Source organism: Chamaea fasciata, unplaced genomic scaffold, assembly GCF_029207755.1.
Source record: "Chamaea fasciata isolate MVZ Bird 193981 ecotype frontalis unplaced genomic scaffold, bChaFas1.0.hap1 SCAF_7, whole genome shotgun sequence".
Taxonomy (NCBI): domain Eukaryota; kingdom Metazoa; phylum Chordata; class Aves; order Passeriformes; family Sylviidae; genus Chamaea; species Chamaea fasciata.
The window spans coordinates 18,550,954-18,571,125 of NW_027094092.1; the positions used below are offsets into that span (position 1 = coordinate 18,550,954).

General features: G+C 40.3%; 1 protein-coding gene across 1 annotated transcript in view; it reads left to right on the forward strand.

Moving 5' to 3' along the window:
• LRP5 (LDL receptor related protein 5) overlaps positions 1-20,172 on the forward strand; it is a 106,986-nt gene that overhangs the window by 26,712 nt on the left and 60,102 nt on the right. The window contains exons 5-6 of the mRNA XM_066187821.1: positions 9,227-9,623; positions 10,094-10,265. Coding sequence (XP_066043918.1) covers positions 9,227-9,623; positions 10,094-10,265 — 569 coding nt within the window. The remainder of the gene's footprint in view (positions 1-9,226; positions 9,624-10,093; positions 10,266-20,172) is intronic.

A 20,172-nucleotide genomic window follows, 5' to 3' on the forward strand; every position in this document is an offset into this window, starting at 1 on the left:
CATCATACATTTTAAAAGTTTTGTCTGCGGTTCCTTGGTGAGCAATCATGAATTTATTACAGCAACTAAGCCTGCAAGCAAGATAAGCTGGCAGTGAAGTGCTGTCTCATGGTGAATTACTTACCTCATGCCATATAACCACCAGAGAAGGTTTCTTTGCTAGTATGTCTTCCTGATAAATAAAGGGTGTTGGAACCCTGGGGGCTAGCAGGCAAAAGTGTAACAAAGGGGAACAATATGGATTAATCCAGACTTTCTGATTAAGTAGATCAACCACTAGTTTGAGAAGGACAGCCTTTTTGAGAAAGAGAAGGGTCAGGGAGATATTTGTTATTTGGGATAACTGCTGTAGTATCAGTTCTTTCAAGTGCCTGATAAAGCTTCTGCTGGCATTGTGTAAGTAACCTGGAGTATTCTAGCACTTGGAAGATGCTGGAAGAGAGACCTGGTGTATCAGTAGATAAACTCTGATTACATTCTAGTACTGATTTGGAGCTGTATTGGGAAGCAGCACTCATGTCCTAATCTGTTTGTCACGAGATCTAAAAAAGCAAAAACAAAACTGTATTTTACCTTATCTCCTAGAACCTTGACAGCCAACTGTGACAGCTCTGTGGAAAACTGTGAAAAACCATGGGCTTTTGGTTGCAAGATGCTTTGATTTCTTAGGTGTCTTCTGTCCTGTGCCTGGTGTTTGACTACTGTAGGGAGAAGTTACCCGGAAGGTGGAGGACTTTTTCTTCACTCCCTCTCTCCCTGTTGTACTCCCAAAGGTGTATTGTACTTCCTTTGCTTATCCAGAAATTCTTGAAACTGCAAGTTTGTAATTAAAAACTGTTCAGTAATGGGTACCTGAGCATCTGGATAATCTAGAGGGAAATCTACCTCCTCTTGTTCTACTCCATTTTGTGAGTGTTTTTTTTCCCTTTCATTCATGTGTAGATCTTTGTTTTGAGTCTCTTTTCCCTTTGCTTTATTTAGTGTGTTATGGTGATGAGTTTATATGATTTATATGAAAAGATTAAATTATTTTCTATTTATAGCAATTTTTATGCTTCTCAGTGGGGACTACCTTGTGTAGTGACAAAATGAAATGGCCTCATATGGAAATGGCCTTATTTATAATTTCACTGGATAAAAATCATTACAAGCATGCCATAAGAAACAAACCTGGAGGGAGTGAGGAGCATTCTTGAAGGTCTGCCACATCATCTTCTGGTTCTGTTGTCGGTGGTTTTCCTGGGCTATGGTGAATGAAACTTTCTTTTCAAGCTTTGTTGGTGCATGTTTCAAATTGATGACTACTTTCCAGGACTCTGAAACACTGTCTAGTTAGAGCTTATTTTTGTGGTTATGGTTTTTTTGTTTTGGTTGGTTTTTTTTTTTTTTTTTTTTTTTTTTTTTTTTTTTTTTTTTTTTTTTTTTGTGTGTGTGTGTGTGTATGAAGGAAATAGCGATGCTCTCCCTTTCCAGCTCTGTTGAGTCTCTGGATTGAGTCTGGTTTTATGCTGCAAAAGAGCCACACCCTGGGCCTGCACTGAAAAGGTTTATGTGTAAACTTTGTTATCTGGCATTCAGTATGTGCTGGGAACATACACAGACAAAGTCACCAAGACCCAGTCATAACTGCCTAAGCTGGTGTGGCTTTGTCTGCTTCTTCCAGCCTTGGGTGGCCGAGTCTCTGTTTTACTGCATCGATGCGAGACTGAGACTCTCCCTAGATTTGCAAACCCAAATTTGCAGCTGTTTGTATCTTTTTTGTTTGTTTTGTTTTGCTGTTTTGCTTTTCTCTTGATTGTGTCAGCTCAGAATTGAATTTTCTGGGGCTCCATCAGACTTGGCACATAATAAATAATGCTTAAATTTCAAAGCATTATGCAGTTTTCAGCCTCAGAGAGGGCTCGTGGGGTGTATTTATTTCTGTTTGTGTAAACGATGACAGCAGTGCAGAGAAAACTTAATATGTTCAAGGTCTCTTGCTGAATGGGAAACATCTGCAATTAGAAGTCAGTAGAAGTGGGATTGTAGAAAACCTACTGTATTTCTCTTCATTTTTAAAATATATTCATCATGTATCTTGTTGAGTTGTGATAAATTCTTGATTCTTGTCTCTGTGCATTTGAGGTGTTACTGCCAAAACTCTGCTTAACCGAAACTAGGTGGTAAAATGGATGTCATTTCTAAAGTCAGTGGTTCCTTACTCTGAGCCAGTGGAATTGTCTGTCTCCAGCAGAGAGCAGGTACATGTAAACTTTAAAACCTTGCTTTGTGAGGAAACACTACAATCCAAAGCCTACACTTTTTCTAGCAGTAAGGGTTTCTGACAGACTTTTTCTTGGCCCATCCTTTTTCCTATAGCTTGCAGTGAGCTGTTATTAAGAATTCTGTGCAGAGGGATGTTAATTTGTTGTTGTTGTTGTTAATAAAGACCAGAAGCTGGGAGTATGATATCTATAGGGTAACAGTCAGATTAACCACTTAAGATTTCCAACTTTTTCTTCTCCTTCTTTAAAGCACATGGAGAATAGACAGACCCCAGGGCAGGATAGGACTTAGTTGTTCAAGTGCTTTGAGGTGTTTGGATGAAACCTGTGTGTAAGGGCAGCTTCTCTGCTTGGTACAGCCGTAGCAAGATGGCTGTGCTGACCTTTGATTCTGCTTAATACCAATGCGGTTATGACTTACATTAATGCTGCTTTGAGTAAATCTTCCTAAGAGTTGTCTGCGCTTCTCAAACCTCTGTGCTCACAAGTGTAGTACTGGGCATCTAAAACTGAATGTGTCTCACAGAAGCTCTGTCCTTAAGTAGAACGGGCTAACTGTGGTATCTGTCTTGCAACAGCTTTTTCTGGAAAAAACGTTACTTCTGTCCTAGTCAGCTGCTTTGTGCTAATGATCTTATCAGCTGTGCAGGTTAACTAATATTCCATTTATGGGATTTCATTTTGGTGGCTGTGTGAGTGTGTCAAAACTCTGATTTGTAGGTGTTTTTTTCTGGTTCAGGCAAAGTTAGAAGTCTGCTGCTATGCTAGTGGAAGAAACAGGAGACAATGGCTTTTCACTGTAACATGCAGACAGATATGATGTAATTTATGAGTTACATAAGTGCTCTGGTATTTCCTTTCTTTGTCACAATTGTTAGTTTTCCTTATGCTCACTTACCTTTCAATTAAATCAAGCCCTGTCTGAATATGGCCACTCAAAACATTCTTTCAAAGAAACCTTTCCTGTTTCTATTTTGCTGGTTGCACACTCCCACTGCATGCAGCCCTTGGTTTTAAATTGCATTGCAGTGTCCAGTTGGAGAGTACATGGCCAGCCTTTCACAGCCCACCGCTGTCGCACAGTAAGAAGAAGCAGTCCTGTCTTCCTGTCAGACTGAAAGATAAATAAAGGCCTGAACTGGAATGCATAGTGCTGTTCATGTTGCAACTGGCTCTAGTAAGGTAACCAAGGAGAATGTATAAAAAGATTTTCCATTTATTTCTAGGTACTGCTAAAGTTTGTTTCAACTCCTTAAGTATTAATTGTTTTCTGGGGAGGTTGAGGAACAAGTGGGAGGTTTTACTGAGTTTTGTTGGTTTAAATCCAGTCAGTTTCATTACGTCATTTTTCTTTTGGTGTGAAGAGTGACTAATGTTAAACCCTTGTGCAAGGTTTTGTAGCTGTTTTGAACATTGGAAAGCTTATTAAACAGCATGGCATGTTACCAGTATTCATATGCTCCATGTTTTCTCCCAGAAGCATACTCTGGCCCCCTTTTGCCATACATTGAAACTTTGCCAGGTAATTCACTGTACTGCAGCAACCAACAAAATCCCTTGCTTTTTTGATAAATCTTTTTTGTTTATCAAGAGTGCTGAGGTAGCTGTGCTCAAACTGCTTGTAAAGGATTTGCCTGCAGTCAAAGTACTTCTAACAGACTCCTTTCAAAAAGCACTTACCATTTTGTTCTTGGGAGCAGAGCTAAAACCTTCCCTGTTTTTACAGTGTATATGATTTTCTCCCCGCAAGTACAGAGATTTCCAGAGTTGTTTTTCGTGAGACTGAGTCTGTACATGCAGGTGCGTGCTCATGCATATACATAAAACTGGGGGATGAGTCCTACAATGGGTCATTGTTCTAGCCTAATTAGCAGACAGACAAATGGGGAAGGAATAGCATGGCCTTTTCTGGCAAAGATTAACAGAGGCAGCCACTGCAGTCCACATGTTTAGATTGGGTGAATAAATTGGAGCATTTGTTACTGTGTTATAGATGTCTTGTTACTTGTCAAACGTGAAGTGGGCCAAGGGAAAAATAGAAAAGGGTCTTGTCAAGCTGCTGGGATGGCCTGTTTTGCTGCTGTCAGCTCTGATTGCAGTTAATTTTGCAAATAGAATACAGTTGTCATTTCCAGCAGTGAAGCATGAATTTTTAATAACAAAAGCATAAACCCACCAAATCAAAGCAAGCATGATATCCTAGCATAGATATTAAAAATACTGATTTCTGGGTATAGCAGGAAAGCATCTTGTGTAAAAGTGTAAAAAAAAAAGTCCCCTAAACTGTTTCTCTAGGATTTATTAATTGCAAATAGAGTATAGAGTCTTCTTATTTGGTTTTTTGGTAAACTCAGATATTGTTCTGATGTTCTATTGCTGGAAGAGTTCAAGGCCAGGTTGGGTGGGGACCATGAGCAACCTGATCTCCAGGGTGGCATCCCTGCCTATGGCAGAGTGGTTGGAGTTAGATGATCTTCAAGGCCCCTTCCAACCCAAACCTTTCTGTGATTGTATGGCAGCCAGAACAGCTCGTCAGCTCTTATGGTTGTTAGGTCTACTGAAAACTTCTCTTGAAGGTCTGCAGAAAGCTTGGGCTGAACAGAGTAGAGAAAAATAAGCTGTTCAAAATTTAAACCAGTTGAAAAAGTAAAGCTATTTGAATTTGGATATTTTAAAATACTTTCTAAATGGAATTTTTTGATTGATGTAGTTTCTCCTGGTTTTCTATTTATGGTTTGCATATAAAACTTTTCATAAACTTTTGCTGAAGTGTTTGGTTGCCACAATTGTTATGTTGGAATAGCTTGCATCTCCCACTCCCCTCCAAAAAGGTTTTTGTTCATTGTGTGGTGTTATAAGCGACACTGTTGTAACAGTTAGCAGTTCTGTTGGGAATCTCTTGATCGTGTGGTTAGAGAAGTGACTGCAGTGAGAGAAGTTTTTGAAGATGAAGTTAATTAAATAAATGTTATAGCACTTTAGCACTAGGTAAATAGCTGGTTGTAATGTGTTAGGCAGATTCTGGGGTATCTAGGATAACACTGGGCAAGTCACAGCACAACACTTCTGCAGCCTTGAAAACATTCCTACCAACATTAATAATCAAAATACCTCCATGATACAGATAAAACTAATGAGCCAGACAAGCGTGTTTGTCCAGGTTTTTAGAGAGAACCAGTGTCAAGTTCTCATCTCTTGGTGATGTGCTCAGAGCCTGCTGCCAACTCTTTCTCTCTAGCAGAAATTTGTTAATGGAGTCAGATACAGTTATAACCAACTGTAATTTAGAACTGTGTTGTAATAAAAGGATTTTTTGCACCTATCAAAAATTACCATGATAAAAACTCTATTACAGTCTTTCAAGTGGGGAGTGTAGCGTAGTGATACATGCTGTGGTAACATTTTCTCAGTTCACGTGTTTTTTAATGTTCAAGGATGTAGGTGTATGTCTGTCAAGAGTCTTTTTGTGTAATATTTCACTTAATTTTAAGCATCCCTACAGAACTAGCCAGGTAGCTCATTCCCCTTATTATTTCTTTTTCCCCACAAGCCTCAGTTAGAGGTATGTTAGAAAACAGAAGGAATTACCAAGAGGCATCCCATTCAGCTACCAACAAAATGTCCCAGTTGTCAACTGAAGACTTTCTTTTTGTTTCTAGATCATCAGGGAGTTTTCTTCTTCTGGTTCATTTTTAGCCATGTATGTCCATGGGACAGAACTGAGGTTGTGAATATATCTACAGTAGTGTGTTTGCTTGGAGAAAAAGTCAGAGCAGCTGAATGTGTCCAAAACAAATTGTTTCTTTTGGTTGGCAAGAAGATTCTAGTCATGTAGTTGTTTCAAGGTGTCTGGGCTGTCCTGTTCCTGGTCAAAACAGTACTTCGTGTGCAAATAAATATGTGGTCTTATGCGGAGGTGAACCTATCACAGAGCTGGATGGGGGAAATCTGAGTCTAATTATTGCTGCTGTGAGGAAGTGAAGGCTGTTTTGGTACTACTAGTGAATTTTAGGGGATGTTAACAGTGTCTTTCAGCCTGTTGTTCTAGTCAGCATTTCTAGACATAATCTGTGCCTTAGACTGATGGTTCCTTCCTCAGAACTTGTTCACAGTGAACTGAGGTGAACCTGCAATCCCTTCTGTGAAGAGGCAAAACATACGCATTTGATTCTTATCTGCTTGTTCCCATGCAATGAGGCTTGTAATGTTGATTATCCTAGAAATACATTTAATATTGGTAATTGCTGTGTTATCACTTGCTAGGCATGTATTTGATGGTCCTCTGCTTCACAGTACTTGTACTTAAGTATTAAGGTTATGATGGCAGACACACCGATACAGTAGAAGTTCAGAAATTAAGGTGGATATAAACTTGAGTTCTCTTGGTGTGTGAACAGCTGCCATGCTGTTCCTTGCGTATTAACTGCCTCTCTTGGACCCCTCTTCCCTCTAGGACATGTTCCCATGAGACTGTTTCAAGAAGAGGCCTGAAGAGATCAGTTATCTCTCCAGGACCTTACTCAGGACCCCGTTTCTTCATTGCAGGATCCTGTGCTGCACCATGTTGTGGTCGCTGCAGCCAAAGCTGCTCCCATCATTCACATTCCAGCCAGTCCTTTGCTGTTAGGACAGGGTCCAGCAGCACATCTTTTCTCCCTGGCCTCTCCACCACCTGTGTTAGAAAGTTGTCATCAGTGCTGTGCAGGAGCCTCATGCACTGTGTGTGCTCAGCTGTGTTCCTCCAGCAGAGATGGGAGAGGCTGAAGTCACCCATAGGAACCAGGGTCAGTGACTGTGAGGCTCCTTCCAGCTGTCTGCAAAAGACCTCATCCCCTTGCTGCTCCTGATCTGGTGTCCTGTAACAAACACCCACAACAGTGTCACCCGGACCGGTCTGTTCTTTAATCCTAACCCATAAAGTCTTGACTCACTTGTTATCCTCCCTGAGACAAAGCGCCATGCGTTCCAAATGTTCTCTTAAATAAAAAGCGACTCCAACATCTCGCCTGTCTTTTTAAATGTGTAACTTAAAACTCTTCTGTGTTTGTACAGCACTTAGATACCAGATACATCCCCCTTTCCGTGTTTAGTTTTGAGACCTGAATTTTTTCTTAACTTGCACTAAACAGTTTTTATTTGGACTTCCATAATGAAATATTTCAGGAGCATAGAAGCTAGACATGAAACTTTGTTACATGAGGTATTTGAGTTTGCTGTAGTTGCTGTGTCTCTTGCTTGCTGTCATGAATGCATGGGCTTTCATTCCTCCGTTTTCTCCAGGGGGTTTTTGAGCTCTGAGTTGTTTCTTTCTATCTAAGCCTTCCCTCAAAGTGATGCTGTCCTTTTCAGACCTTGTCAGCTGATACTGACTGGGAGAAGCATTCTTGCTGGAGCCCCTCACTGTGCCTGCACAAGTGTTTGTGGAGCTCTGCAGGTTTGGTTGTTAACTCTGGCCAGTGGCTTTATCTCCGCTGGGTTAGTTTTCATTTGGATCAGCTCTTTGGTGTGGTTTGCTGCACGCAGCCATAGTACAAGGCCATGCTGTGCTTTGCATGTGAGAAAAGGTGATGCAGAAGTGAGAATAAACAGCCCATGGTAAGCAGGAGAGCAGCACTGCTTCATCCAAGAGTTGTGATGGCTTGAGGTAGTTCGAAGTGCTTAAATGATATTAAAATGCTGCTCTTTTAGATTCTTTCTGTCATTATACACTTGTGCCCTGAGCACCATTTCTTTTCAGAGCTTCTGAGATGATATGTGGAGGCTAAACCATGATTTCCAAACTCAAAACCAAATCCAGCACCCGTAGTGAATGTGAATTTGGTTGTGTTGTACACTAGATTCAACTTCTGTGTCTCCAGAGCTATATTAGGATGTCTAGGTGTGAAATATTCTAGAAGAATATTCTCATGAGGATTTGAATTTCTGTTATTCTCAGTGGGCTCAAAAGATATGTCCCCATGTTGGCATTTTCATTCAATTTCAGCTGTTGTGGGGAACTGGAAATTGCCACTTCTTCCTGGTGTTTGCTGGTCTGGATGAAATACAGCAAATGACTTTTATTCAGGTTTCCAGTTTTGGAGTACTGCTAAACAATAAAATTTCCTTGTCAGTTTTCAAAATGCACAGCATCAGCTTGGTAACAGAAGTAGGAAAAAACCCATATGCTTCTCTTTTTGTACTGAATCATACATGTGTGGATGTGGGGAAACTTTATTGAGCAACTGCACATTTTGCTGTCTGTCCTCTTTTTTGCACTAATTAAAGAAGCTGCCACTTCAGTGTCAGACAACATTGAAGATGCTGTTGGTCCTTGAGATGTACTCTTAAGTCGTTGTTTGGCACCCTTTCCACAAGCAGGAAAACTTTGCAGTGGGGAGAAAGAATAGAGGAGAGAAAAGAACAACAATCCTATTGCCTTAAAATTGTTTTGCATCAGCCTGGGCCAAATGATAAATACATGCTGTGGTTGTGACTTGTTTTCTTGTTGGACTGTCTGGAGTAAATGATTAATGGAATTTGTTTACAAAATATTCCAGTCTTCTGTTAGCCTGTCATTTATTGCGTAGGGCATGTGTGAAAACTTGTCCAGTGCACTAGTAAAGCTAGTGAGACATTTGGCTGAGCAAGTCTCTATAATGTGGTGAAATATTTGGACTTGCACCCACCAAATTGTTGTTTTTTTTGTTTGGGTTTTTTTTTTTGTTTTGTTTTGGGTTTTTTTGTTTGGTTTTTTTTTTTTTTTAGATTCTAGAGACAGATAGAGACAGTATTAGTTTAGAAGGCTGGGAGAAATTGTCATCTAAAATGTAAGCAAGTCTATATTTCCATGAAAGCTTGATGTCCTTATTTAAGGACATTTCTTTTTGTTACAGCGACAGTAGCAGTTCACAGCTTGCTGTGCTCTACTGAGATCTTCACATCAGTAGCAATGGAAATGATGCCATGAATGCTTTTCTCCCCAGGTGCTGAGGAAGTCTTGCTGCTCGCTAGAAGAACTGACTTGAGGAGGATTTCCCTGGACACGCCGGATTTCACTGACATTATTCTACAGATAGACAACATCAGACATGCAATTGCCATTGACTATGACCCTGTGGAAGGCTACATCTACTGGACTGATGATGATGTCCGGGCGATTCGTCGGGCCTATCTCGATGGTTCTGGAGCCCAGACTCTGGTGACCACGGAGATCAACCATCCAGATGGAATTGCTGTGGATTGGGTGGCCAGGAATCTGTACTGGACTGACACTGGCACAGACCGCATTGAAGTGACCCGGCTGAACGGGACGTCAAGGAAGATACTTATCTCGGAAAACCTGGATGAACCTCGAGCCATAGTGCTCAATCCTGTAATGGGGTAAGTGTTGTGTTTAGGGAGAGCCCTGGGGTAGGTCTTTGAATCCAGTTCATGTTCTCCTGAAACTGAAAATGTGCAGATTGCAGGATGGTATGTGTACTGTTTGTCAGATATTCAGGAAATGACTGGTTTTCCCTTCATTCATCCCTTTCATAACTGTGTACATAAAAGGTGACTTCTAAATATAGTGAATATATACATTGTGTGTTTGGTTGAATTTTCTTTTCTCTGCATCTTCAATGTTACCCTTACTATGAAAGAATTGGGCCACTGCGTGTTTTCAGTAGTTTAATTTTTTTACTGCTCAAACTTTATATTATCTCCACTGATTACAGTTTGAGTTGGCTTGATTGCTGCTGTTGGGGAAGCAGAAAGCAAATTCTTTCAAAAGCAACACCGACCTTAACTCTTGTCTTTCCTGTTGCATGCATTAACTGTTCCCCCTCTTTTTTTTTTTTTTTCTTTTACAGCTACATGTATTGGACAGACTGGGGTGAAAGTCCAAAGATAGAATGTGCTTATTTGGATGGCTCAGAAAGGCGAGTTCTGGTGAATACATCCCTTGGGTGGCCTAATGGCTTGGCACTGGATCTTGAAAAAAACAAACTTTACTGGGGAGATGCAAAAACAGATAAAATTGAGGTGAGTAACAGAGCCATACTTGGGAGCATTTGTAGAAAACAATTGCAGTTCCCATACGCAACTTTTTCTTGGGTACAGTTACCCATTTTTGGAGGCGTCTGTTGTTTCATTAATATTAAAATGGTATTTAGCATAACAAGACATATTTGAGAAGAAAGGAAGTACATTCATGCGGTTCAGAAAATTTCTGCAAGAAATGGTATGTTTGTTATGTCTACATTGCTTCAAGTGCAATTTAATTGCTTGAAATCTCGGGTTTTACCTGAGGCTTTTGCAACAAATTGGGACACTCAGGTAAAATTTGTTTAAAAGATGTTTCGGCTTGTCTGGGGTGCTTGGAACTGCTATCTAAAATTGCGGGATGCAAAAGACAGTGCAAGGTTCATGTACAGGAGCCAGTGGATATAGAGGCCCTGGAAAGCCATATTTCAGGATGTTAATGATTATGTGGTGTCCAGATTTGTGGACAAGAAGTAATTTTTAATGTACCTACTGCTTTGAAAACGATACAAGCAATGTGCACCTGAATTGGAGGAGGGAAATTTCTGCCTAGGTCATGGCCTCTGAAATCAGTTGCATTTTTCATGTTGTTTGGGGTAGTAGCATATGCAACATTTTTTTGATAAATAATTTAGATAAATAGATTTTGAGGAATGACGGCTTTCTAAAGATTTTGCCATCAGGAAGAGGGGAAACCAGACTGTCTGATAGCTCCAGGAATTTAACTTCAGTGTTTGGCAGTAGCTAATAGTGAATTTGACAACTACCAGAGTGATCCTGTCTCCCCTTACCTTTCAGCTTGCAGGACAGGGGAGCATTCCAGATCCCACCTTTTATAGCTGGGACAAAAGTTATGCCTTGTTTTTCATGGGGTTAAGCAATCTGTTCAGTCTGTCTCACTTCGCTGTCAGGCAGCAAATCCAGCGATGCTGTTTGGTTTGACGTTAAAGTCTAGGAAAACCAGAGAAACCAATGTAAGGGCTTTTGATTCACTCACTTTTTCTTTTGTGCTACTCTACTGGCCCTAATGCACGCTAAACCTCACTGTATGTTGTTTGAGGTGGGGCATTTCCAGTTTCACTTGCTGCTGGAATCATTCGGCAAAAACTCATTTTCCCGTGCACGTGTCTTGTTGCCAAGAACATGCCATTTTATAGCAGCCACTGCGTCTCAGTGATTTGTTCTGTATGTATGTTGCATCCGCAGCTTGTCAGAAACAAAAATCAGCTGACTTCAAGTTGAGGATATGTATTTCTGTTTTATACTGTAGTTGGCACAGCTGGGCATTGGGATTTTTCTTTTTTCCCCAGTAGACGTCTAAAACTACCTCGAGGCATGTTACTGGGTAAATTTAGTTTCTGTTATAATCTAAAACCAGCATAAATGGGGGGGGTAGATAGTAAGCTCTCACTATTCTGTAGCTCATTAGATAGGAAAAGAGAAAAAAAAAGGTTATGATGTTTTGGGTGGTTTACTCTTTGCTCCACTGCAAGGAGGGAGTTCTTGCTTCTTCTTAAACAACTTTCAGATTTATGCTGAGTGCTTCTGAAGAAGGAAGCCTTCAACCAAGTATTTTGCCTCTGTGCAGTTCAGAAAGTTGCACTCAGCAGCTCCATTCTACTGCAGAAGGCAAAGAAGGTACTGCCTTGTCTGTGCTGTAGATGGGATCCCAAATTCCTGTTAGATGGTAATTGAGAATTGCTTTTATCACATGACGTGCCTTCTGCTGCTTTCTACATAAACAAAACACAAGAGCGAATATAGCTTGTGCATATTTGTGTGTATCTCTGCTTGGTATTCTGCTCTGGTTTCTGGTATTTTAGATCTGCAGGGAGTCATCTTACTCTCACTGGGAAGGCCTGATTGAATTTAAAGTTCTTAAACAGTGAATGAACTTTGTACAGCTTGGAAATTTGATAGGCTGAAGGCATCTGTCCTGTTTTTCCTGGACTTGGGGTTTGAAATGTCCTGTGGGTGCCCCTGGTGGGTGGGTTGCTTGGTTTCAGGGGTGGTTTTGTTCAGTTCTGGTAACACACTGTGACAACACTTTTGAGTGTGCTCTTCCCCAGTTAAAAAATAATCTCTGCAGAGCTGTTGAGGGTACACCAAGCATCGCCCTGTACCAGGGGACTCTGTTTTATGTGTATATGAAGAACTTCACAGGGTGAAAACAGCAGTTACCCTTTCCTGTCAAAACCCCTTTGCTAACCCTCCCGTCTGCAGCATTCAGCTGTGGCACAAAGGGCCCAGTCACTTTGCAAGCAGTTTGCGTCCTGAAGAAACCACTTGGCAAGGCTTGTCAAAATTTTGCGTGACAGGAGCCTACGGGGCTTTCGCTGCAAATTTGGCACCCTGTGGTAACATTGTTCCCAGGTTTTAAGTTTATTTTTTAAATTTCTTTGACACAGAGTATGGCAAATAGAAAAGAGATAGCAAATTTTGAGTCCAGTCTGTCAAAATCATGTGTTTGTCCACACAGCCTCAGCTACAAGTAAAGGGCATGGATTAATCCAACTGAACTTTGGATTTTACTGACAGAGAAAAGTTACTTTCCAGGAACAAACAGCAGATTAATAAGGATTACAGGGTTCCAGCAGAGAGAGAAGCAAAGGCCCACGTGTATAGTTTCCTAATTCTCCTTTTAAAAAAAGTATGTAGCAGGCCAGGTTTTCCCATGTATTATTTCTTCAGTATTTGCTTAAAGTGCCTAAGGTATAGTTGCATAATGAGGAATTATGAAATTTTCAGCTGCCTGTCATTACAAATGCATTTTAGTTGAGCTTGTGCAATATTCTTGGAATAAGTATTCGGCAGACTATCCGTGCTGGCAGCTTCCCTCATCCCCCCCTTCCCATTTCCCTCTGTTGACAAATGTCCTTAGTTTGTTTTTCTTTGTGGGAGATTCATAATCACATAACCATCACATACACAATAACATATCACATGCAGTAAGTCTTTGCAAGCTTATAGGGTGTTTTCGGTTTAAAGTGTAAGTCAGCACCAGATGACGATCATGGAGCTCACTGAAATGTATTTCCAAGGTGCAATTGTGTGGGCTGCCCTTGAATTTTCAGGAAACAAGCTTTATAATTAGTGTGTTGTTGATCACATTCTGCATAAATAATGTTAAAGGGTATTTGGAACAATCTGCAGCTTAAATATAGGAGTAGGATTTGTAGAAGTCAGTTGTACTAGGGAGAAAAAATAATAATTAAACTAACTTAAAGCTGCTTTTTCTAAACAAGTCCAAGTATACTTCATGTATAACACTTTATTTTCCAGTTATTTGCCCTAAAAGATGCAGTATTTAGTTTATAACATCAGTTATTTTCCCATAACTGATGCATTTTTGTGTGAGTGTTTCATTTTTCAACAAAGGATTTAAAAAAAAACTATGTAGTGTAATAAACTACTTGGAAGATATTCTGGACTGGTTTACTAAAACAAGCAAATCTTACAGAGAGAACAGCTGATTTAAACTTAATGTCATGTGCTAATTAGCTGTAAAAATCTCAAAGCATTGTTTTTCTATAAATATAAATGCATTTCAGAAGACCTAGTTTATACTTAAATTAATGTAAATAATTCCCACACTGCATATTTATATTAATATATGAGAACAGAAAAGTTAAATGGATATAGAAATAAGGAATGCAGGATCCTCTTAATTGAAAGAACAGATCTACAATCTTAGATCAGTCTAAATACGCAGGTGCATTAATATAATTACTTGGATTTATAGTCGTGAGGGAGCCTTCATTTAGTTTCAGTGGGGTTTTTTTAAACTTTTCAGTGACATTTGATTCAATTCAATTTAAAACTATGGCAAAGAAATGTTATTAGTTGATGCTTACACTGTGGTCCTTAGATGAATGAGATATGTATTTCCTATACCTTTTACTACATCCTGTATTTTTTACTTCTGATAAATTAGTAAATTACATCCTTTCCAGCTTCAAGTGCTACATGTCTGAAGTGATATGCATCACATGATGTTGACATACAGTATGTTAATGTTGAATAGCACATGTCAGAATTGGGCTGGCAGACCTCATGTTTGTCCCTGCACTTTGAATATAGTTCTGTTCAGCTCCTTTGGATGCTAGTTCTTCTTCCACTTCTAGTTTTTCTGTTTGCAGTGCACTGCTGTTCTGACTGGCTCTAAGCTGTGTTGTTGGAGGAGTGACATGTGTGCGTGTTTGTGGCTGTTGGGTATATTTTGGCGGGGGGGGGGGGGGGGGGGGGATTGTCTGTGTGGTTTGTGAGCATTATATACCACTGTGTTTTTATGAATCTGAAGTAGCTGTTAGGCCTCTGTGTTGCTCTGCAATAACTTGAGGAACCAGCAAGCATGCATGCTGTTGTAGGTGGATGGGGATTTTTTTTGTCTCGTTTGCAGGGACCTGCTCAGCAAACTCTATCACATGAGAGCTCTGTAGCAGTGTCTGTTTGTAGGTGGTGTATAACCAACTATCTTTTAAACTTGTGAAGGGGTATAATCTGTACTGGTAAGCTTGGGACCAGATTTACCCCAGGAGCCACACAGCCATTGTAGAATGGATAGGAGGAATCATTTGGCGGAAGGACTACCTTAAAATTTTGTTAACAGGGTTCTTTTCTTTTGGAAAGAGTGCTAAAGTACTGGAATGGTCTGCCTGGAGAGGTGGTGGAGTCATCCCTGGATGTGTTTAAAAAAGGACTGGATGTGGCACTTGGTGCCATGGTTTAGTTGAGGTATTGGGGCATGGGTTGGACTCGATGATCTTGGAGGTGTCTTCTAACCTCGTCATTTTCTGTGAATTCTGAGACAGTTCTTAGGTCTTGTTAAGACTGATGACAAATCAGTTATGTTTGCTTTTCCCAGAGGGACTTTGCTGGGATGGAACACAGACTTTCTGCGAAGGAAGAGAGCCGTATCTTTGACTAAAACAAATTCTAGTTCTACCAAATTGTGTAAGGCTTCACAGGGATGTGCATCTGTAAGAAGAAGAAGGAAATGTGGCAGCCAGGGGAAGAGGATCTTTCTTCTCTCTTGTTTAAGAATCCCCACTCTCTCATCTGCCTGCTGGCTGTGTTCTGCTTGCAATGCCAGACTCTCATCACCAGATATGAGGTCAGGAGTAAGCACCTCAGTTCAGACTTCCAGGGATGTTTGTGGAGTTTCAACTTCCTCTGCAATGAAGAATTTTCTACTCATGCATATTTAGAATTATCTTTCTTGACTAATTTGCTATCACAGAAATGAAGTTGCAGTTTGTGCAGCCTTGTACACACCAGTCTGTAATGTGGAGCAGACTGCTGAGATGACATGCAATGATCTGTCACGTTTAGCAGGTCAGACTGGTGGGTGATTTCAGATCTTAATGGCTTTTAGTGAATTTAAACTCATCTGTTACGTGTTTCTAAACCCTGAACTGTGGTTCAGGATTTCCTGATGTGATAGTACCTCTTTCTGGAACACAGATATATAGCCAGCCTCTACCTGCCAACAAGAAATGCACTTATCCTGTTCAGGAGCGTAGAACCTTCTTGCTCCACTCTTCTGATTACAAAATCAGTTTGTCTGTGTTTTACTTACTGCTCAAGTAGGCATTTCAGTATGTTATTTTATACCGTGCACCACATGAGCTTTGTTTACTTCTAAGAGGGCTTTTGCCAAGTATGGAAGCTGTTGAAGAACATGAGCTCCAGTTTCACAGAATTGAGATGTTTTAGATCAAAACAGAAGGGTCACACCTTTCTGCTCTAAGCTAAGCAGAAAGGAAGTATTCACAGAGTAGAGAGACTTATTGACGGAAAGGAAGAAGATAAACTTATGAAGGTGAATTTCTTCTTGTTCTTTTTCAGTATTAGCTGCCAGATGAACTTGTGTCTGAGCTCTGAGCAAATGAAAGGTATGACACTCTTGAAGAAGAAAGTGTTTATTTTAAGGAACACATCCAAGCTATGGCTGGTTCCATCCTGTGTTCAGTAGTGCTCTTGGAGATACCTAAAACTTTCTATTCTTCAGCAAATATTTCTTGAGAAAATTTTTTTTCTGCTGTTCTGGATGGATTCGGATGGTATGGGATGGTAGAGTGCCTCTGCAGGTGAATGATGTCCTAACCTCAATTAGTCTGGTCTTTATCACCTTTTGGCTGAAATGCAGCAGCCCAGTTGACAGGAGTGTGGAGGCGTCAGTCCTCAAGGAATATGCCATGTCTCCTTGGTAGCATCAGGTGCCATGGGTGCATTCTTAATTCTTTAAGCTGAGATTTCCCAGATAACTAACTACAAATCGAATTCAAGATGCCGGTTCTTTTCTTCACAGCCTAGGCCATACATATGGAAAAGGCAGCTATGTGTCTGAAGAGAAGACTGTTGTCTGGGCTACTGTTGAGCATAAATGGATTTTCCACAATAAAGGTGAATCTTTTCTGTAGTAAAGAGAATTTTTTCTTAGAGGTTGTGCTGAGATACTGGATTAGCCTTCTCTCTTTCCCCCTTCCCCAATTTTCAGGAACTGGAAAACATCAAGGAGTTCTGTTTCTCTGTTCCAAGTGCAAGGTTCATATTAGTTGACCTTGCCTTCAGCATCATAAGTAACCAGAAATTCTCACCCGTAAAGAAGTGGAGCAAAGCCAGCCCTGCAGCAAAACCCCATTGTGTAGAAGCAGTTGCAGCAGGGACTTCTTGTCCCACCAAGATGATACAGGAGATGGTGTGGCCAGTGTTAGTCATGTCACTTAATGCACTAGTAGAAAACTTTCAAATAATGTTTTGATTGAATGAGACCCCTCCATGGGATGGTTTTGATCAGAGATTCTGTTAAACTTTTATATGCCCCACTTGGTACTGTATCAAATAGCTTCAAAGTGAAAAAATACACTGTTTAAATACTCCCAGTTTAAATACTCCTTTGAGTCTTTCCACACTCAAATTTCTACCAGTATGAACTTACATTTTTCTGTAACAATTTGTGATTTATTAGAGCTGCTGTATTGCTATAAAAACCTCTAAATCTTGTGTAATTATCCAGGAACTCTTTTGTCTTGTACTACTCTTTTAAAGGGACAACTTAAAAAAGAAGCAACTGACAGGCAGCTTCTAAATTTAGTCTTTGTGGAGTGCTCAGAAATTGCTTCTGTATGTGCAGCTTTTGCCATATTTGTCGAGAGGAAATCCTGAGGATGTATTAAACTACAAAGTTGAAGAATTATTTGAGTTTTACATGTTTGGGGCTCTCCTTTCTCCCTGAAGAATTATTTTGGGCTATCTGATATCAAACCACCCTTTTCCTCTGGCTAGGGAGAGAATTCTGCTTTACTTCCATTGCTGGCTGTATTCCATCAGCTTCCTGTATTTAAAAGAGGGATTTTGTATGTAGTGGTACAAAAGCTTCTGTACCTGTGAAGTGTGGAAGTGAGCCCCCCTTTAAGAGGACCTGATGTATATTCTAGCACAGAACAAGTATTTTTCCAATTACTGAGAAAAAGTTGGCTTCTGTGGAAGTTGGAGAACTTTGAGGTTGTCAGACTAGCAAGCTGGATAGTTGAGAGATGTTTTAACTTGGTAACCTTCTCGAAGTTACTTGCTATATTGTTTGCCATGTAATAGCTATGAGTGATTTCCTTTAAATACTGTTACCTTTTATGATTTCATTTTTCTACTTTCTTCTGTATTTTCCCAAGAACAATGCTGAATTTGCTGTAGAATTTACCTGTAACCTAGAGAGAAGGTGATTTTTGCTGCCAGGAGTTGAGATCCCATGAATACTGTCTTGTAGCAATGTTGAAAGAGACTTGTTTCTCTGATGTTTTGAAGGTAGTTGTGCCAATATGGAGTTTGTCACCATAGTTAGGGAACTAACCTTTCACTGGGAAAAAGTCCTCCCCCTGCTCTTGTTTAAACCCTTTCTTGGTGTTTAGTGACCTTAGGTGTGAACTTCTTAAATAAAGAACACAGAGTTTTTGCCACAAACACAAAATCCCGCCTTCTATTTCAGTTTTGTTGGGTCATTTTTTTGAAGGCCATCTGCATTGGTGATGGTATTTCACATCACCACAGAAAATCTTATTGGAATGTTCCGGCTGGATTGTCTTGAGCAGCACTGCGAGGGCAGGTGATGGTACCACAGGTGCCTGTCAGCCCAAATTTCTGCAGTTATTTCTTGTGAAACACATGAAATGTGGATGCTGTGAGAAACAGGAAACTTGGCGTGCTGGGCTGGCCTGGTGAGGTTCCCATGTTTCTGAAGAACTCACACTACAAATAAAGGTGTGGAACTTGCTTTTCATGCCACATCTTATTAGTGAAATTTTGAAAGCTGTCAGTGCCATTTTTAGACTTGTATCATCCAGACCTAGCGAGAGAGAAATCTAACAGACATACATGACAGCCACCACCAGCCTACCCTAGTTCTCCCAAGATTGCCTGCAGTGGTGGGAAATTTTTCTGATAAATGTCGGTAGTGTGGATGAGACCAAAGGTTTTTGTGTCTATTTATCCTTTCTAAAAATTCTTCAGTGCGCTGATGGGATAGCAGTCACTCAAAGGAAGACTTCCTTTGCTTGGCTTGATTGACCAGAGTCATTCTGTGGGAAAGGATGCTAACTTATTCTAAACTGAAGGTGACCCTGGCCTTTTTGTGAGCAATAAAGACATAATAGAGGCCCAGTTAGGGTTCAGTGGAACCCCCACAGCCATCTGCACACTTCATTGGCAGAAGTGGCTTTCACTTGAACTTGCATTTGACAAGTGTTTTCTGTCTCTTTCTCATTCAGAAGGGTCCTTCAAAGCCAAGTAATTGAAATGCTTTCACCCCTCACTCCTCTTTCTCCTTCCCCCAGACTTGCTTAAATTGCAGGGCAACTGGCGTTCAGTGTTAAATGAGTAAAAATGCATCCACTTCCAAAGCTCGTACTTTCTTTCCTTTCCCATAGGGTAGTTTCTAAATAAAAACTCGCCCTCTTTTCCACACTCTCCAGCACCAGCTTCATAAAGGAAAAGTTGGGGGGAAAAAGTGTTTCTGTTGCAAGACGCCTTGCCGATTTTCTCCATCCCTCTTTTTTTTTCCCCCCCTGTTTTTGTTGGTTCTTTTTTTTTTTTTTTTTTTTCCTCATCGGGCTGGACTTTTTGAAATGAAACACAAATCAGGTCTCTGGAATAAAAGGTTGTGAGTATGCCTTGTGGCATTTGGAATGAGGCTATTCACTGCCTGAATGACTATAAATAGAAAGCAAGGAGCTGCGTATTTCTCAGTTCAGACTCCCTGCAAAGAAGCGCCCTTCCCAGTTAAAGGGTGACTTTTTGAAAGAAGCCTTGTTCCTTGAGCTGAAATGAATTGCTCCAGGAATTCTTCTCCTTGCAGCTTGCATAAAAGGCGTTAATCTCTAATTTATTTCTCCTTTTAAAAGGCAGTGTACTCCATCATAAATGTATATTCTTAGCCATGTTGCCAGATATGCCTGTCTTGTCCGTACGGAGTTGCATGTAAAAAAAATTCTGAGTGCAGAACATTGTTCTCGGCAATTTTTGTGCCTGAAAGCTTTCTTTTTGGCTCTGGGCCAGCTGTCGGCTCCCTTTTTATCTGGTATTCATTCTTTAGTGAGAAGGCTAAATTAGCAGCACTCAGGTTTTTGTGGCTTTTTTTTTTTTTAAAGGGATGGAGGAACAGAATAGGAATTGTGATTGATTTTTATAATAAAGGATTTGATTCTCCCAACACACTTGTGATGTTGCCGATGGTAAGAGCTCCAATAGGTTACTGTTGCAGTTCTGCAGACAATTTGTTTGGCTGTTAAAAAATGCTGATAAATCTCCCGTGTTGTGCAGTTATGTAAATTTAGTGCAATCATTTTTCTTCTGCCTCCCCTTTTCAGAAGGACTATAGTATTGAAGAAAGACACATAGTAGATGGGAGGAAAAT